Raw genomic sequence first — 3,447 nt, 5'->3', positions numbered from 1 at the left:
GTAAGAACAAACTACCATTCTTCAAAAGGGTGCCACTAGACCCCAGTGTAAACTAAACTAGGAGCCTGTTAAAGTTTCTATCCTTGACCCTGTAGGCTCAAAATAGAAAACAGGCCACCCAGTTTGCATACATATATGTGGATGAGGCACTGACACAGGGACCATAGTATACTTCAAAAGAGTCACAACTTCACTTAAGTCTTCCTCCCACCAAGTCTTTAATTCCTTTTATGAAGAAATATAACAAAGCACAAATTCCATTTCTACCAACCTGTTTCTGAACTTGGCAGATACTATAGTTCAATCTCTGAGTGTCTCTTTTTGCCATGTGTATAGAGGAACTAATACAGGGGATCCACGGCTGTTGAGGCTGGAAACTCATGAACCCTAGGTAGAACAATGTTTCCCTGTTCAACTACTGGTTTTTGGATCCTCAAAACCTCAATTATTGGAAAACATTTTCTTTCCCTAGAGGGAAAGTAGGTTAACATTCATTTGGGACTATGACATGTTCGGACCAAGAATTTTACAAAGTAATGACATGAAAAAACTAGCAGTGATGATCCTCAAATGACACATAACAACGTCCCCACCTGCTGTCAAATTTCTATAACCTCGAACAGGCCTGGGACAGAGCCGCTACAGAAATCAAGTGTCAATACTCAGGGGGACTATGCTGGAATGTGGAAGGGCCTCTTACACTCAACTCCTCTGAATCTGCTCAGGATCATGTGTATGGAAACAATTCACCCCTCTATTTTCCTTCTTCCATTTGCCAGAGGGGAACCCTTGGGAGGCCTAGTACATGAAGTCCAAGGAGCCCAGAAAGTGATGAGCCTTGGCAATTGGTAACTGGAAAGATGATAAATGGTCCTATGAATGGATAATTTACTATTCTGGCCCTGCCACCTGGGCAACAGATGGGTCATATGGGGACTGAATCTTCATCTTTATGTTAAATTGCATCATTAGGGTACAGGTTGTTTTTAATTATTTTAGACTACATTGAAAGTGTCACTGTTATTCCAATATTGATTTGGATGTCAAGAGATAATCAATTTTTCTTGTTGTTTGTTATAATCTTTTTTATTAAAATAGTTTACAAATTGAAGAGGTAAATGTGGGATTTCTTTGTTTTCTTTTTGCCTGAGACAGTGCTGACAAATTCATAATTGTTGCACACACAAAAAAATCAAACCTCAGAATCAAGACTTTGTAAATTCAAAGTACATTTGAATTCAAAGTTGGGTCACTTCTAAACATGAAAGAACCAAAGAGGCAAATACAAATGGACATAAAAATCCAGATGACACAGATTTATTTTATACTCTGGTAGCTGGCAAAGAACACATCAGTAAAACAAAGTGTGTACAATTTGACAAAAGCAGAAAATTAGGAGGCCTGTTGTTTTATGTTCAACTGGTCTATATGCTGATATTGTTCATGAAACAATATTGTTGCCTTCTTCCTCCTGGAGATAGGCAGTGTTGAAGTGAGTCATAGTACTGGATATCTCATAAACTCTTTACTCATTTTAAATTCTGTAGAATTAAATGTAGTGATGTTATTATACTATTAATAAAAGAATAAAGACCACCTTCCCATGAAGGATTACATGTTGGTACAAATTAAATTCCTGGGGAGACTGTTCCTTTCAGAATAGTGAAGATATGAACAACACACCAACAACAATTGCTCCTGATTTTGATAATTACTGGAGACTGACTTGGTTTTCTGTGGAGTTATATTTGAAAATACAAATCAATATTACACGATAAGTAAACGATTTCCATTATATAACACAAATAAGTTTCTTAATATTCTTGAAACAATTAAAATAACAACACAAATGAGTGAATGCCTGGAGCAACCTGTCTCGGTCTTTTGGATGTTGTAGGTCCCTCAATAATGACCAAGTGTCAGAAAGTGTTTTCTTCAGCTCCACTGGAAAATTAGGATTGATCTCAGACAACGTTACTAGAACTCCCATATCTCTATGGCTGAAGATTGCAGGGCGTTCTGTGAGGTTGAAAGAGTAGAGGGAGAGTAGTATGAAAATATATTCATGTCAAGGAGAATCAGGCAAATGGCAACAAGTTTTCCTATTGAGAAGCAAAAGCATGTTTGCCTTCGTATAATGGAACTTGATCAAAACAGTCCTGAGTGTGTCTCTCCTACCTTTGGTCACTGGGCAGCTTCTCCTCCTGCCTGGGCTCTGTATGTGGCCCACCCTGTCACCCCAAGTGTAGGGTGGAAAGTCACACAGTGCTTCTGGTGTGTCTCTTCCACATTCTTTCAGCCTTCCCTCCCTCTGGTGAGAAAAGTCCACACTTTGAGGAATCTTGCCTGCAAAGTGTGGCTAAGAACAAGTAGCCACAGATATTTCCAGCAGAGTCCCCAAGGTGGAAGTTCAGCCCCCTGCAGCTGGAAAGCCCCTAATGTTGAGTGCACAAAGACAGAGAGGAGGGCTAACTGCTCTCACCTGACAGTCGTACTTCTTGCAGTGTCTTATCCCCAAGGACACCTGAGCCTTTTGTCGTCTTTGCCATGCATTTGTCCTGAAAGCGATTGAGGACGATGGTGCAAATATTTCTGGACAGGTGTTTCAGTGAATCTGCAGTGGTATGGCTGGGGAACTGGCCCAAAAGCAGCCAGACTCCTAGCAGGTAGGACAAGAACAAGATTGTCATTCTGAGCTTGTTTTCTCCTACTCTGGGCTTTTCAGCCCTACTGTGGGGACTGTAGAGGTGTCAGCTATGTCACTGATCCTGTTTGTCTTCCTGGGCTTCAGGCTGCTTTCCCTCCCTGGCTCAACCAGGCTTTTATATCCTTTGGACTGTAGCTCAGCTCCTGATCAAGTTCTATACTCCACCCCTTCTCCACCCACCTCAACCTGTAATTGACTTCTTCAATTTTGTTCACTCTTTTTTTTAAAAAAAATAATTAATTAATTAATATATTTTATGAGTATTATTATTATTATTATCATTTTTTTGCATTACAGTTTTGTTCACTCTTCCCACCTCTCCTCACTTACCTCACATCCCTGCAACCTCTCATTCATCTTTTAACCTTTGCTTGTTGTAGAGTTTAAAATGCCTTCTTCCGTATTCATTCATTTCTTCCTCTACAAATATTGTCATGGTTACTGAAGTATTTGTCACATATTTGGTGATTGTTTTCTAATACCAAGTATGGGAGTCTCATCATATGAAACAGAGTTGAACAAAAGACATGAAATCCTGCCTTTTAAATTCACTCTTAGTTTATATCAGAACCCTCTTGCTGCATAAACTAGCTTCGCACCAACTCAATTCTTTTATATTTTTCTTTAAGGCACTACAGGGTGAAAGTTAGTTATATTTCCTGCTAAATCCATCCATCATATTGTGATGCAGAAATTGACTGCTTCTTCAAAAAGGATAGAAATCTGATCACAATTAAATC

At 39.3% G+C, this 3,447-nt stretch overlaps 1 protein-coding gene across 1 annotated transcript; it reads right to left on the bottom strand.

Annotated features, from left to right (window-relative positions):
- Positions 1-1,425: 1,425 nt before the first annotated feature.
- Positions 1,426-2,702, bottom strand: LOC124093433 (prorelaxin-like). The gene is made up of 2 exons (XM_046445850.2): positions 2,483-2,702; positions 1,426-2,019 (listed from the first exon to the last, which is right to left on the bottom strand). Exons 1-2 carry the CDS (start codon positions 2,688-2,690, stop codon positions 1,793-1,795), a joined length of 435 nt encoding a protein of 144 aa, XP_046301806.1. The 5' UTR covers positions 2,691-2,702; the 3' UTR covers positions 1,426-1,792.
- Between the last annotated feature and the right edge of the window lie 745 nt (positions 2,703-3,447).

The sequence above is a fragment of the Marmota monax genome, unplaced genomic scaffold, assembly GCF_021218885.2.
Source record: "Marmota monax isolate L192 unplaced genomic scaffold, Marmota_monax_Labrador192_F-V1.1 WCK01_AAM20220418_F8-fsc00124, whole genome shotgun sequence".
NCBI classification, from domain to species: Eukaryota; Metazoa; Chordata; class Mammalia; order Rodentia; family Sciuridae; genus Marmota; species Marmota monax.
The sequence above is the reverse complement of the archived record's forward strand: the minus strand, read 5'-3'. Positions and strand labels throughout refer to the sequence as shown.

Bases quoted from the DNA above. Each gene is read 5' to 3' on its own strand.
- LOC124093433 (XM_046445850.2), bottom strand. From the start codon at position 2,690: ATGACAATCTTGTTCTTGTCCTACCTGCTAGGAGTCTGGCTGCTTTTG. The intron at 2,020-2,482 runs GTGAGAGCAGTT...TCAACCTCACAG, and splicing joins GCAAGAAGTACGACTGTCAG to AACGCCCTGCAATCTTCAGC.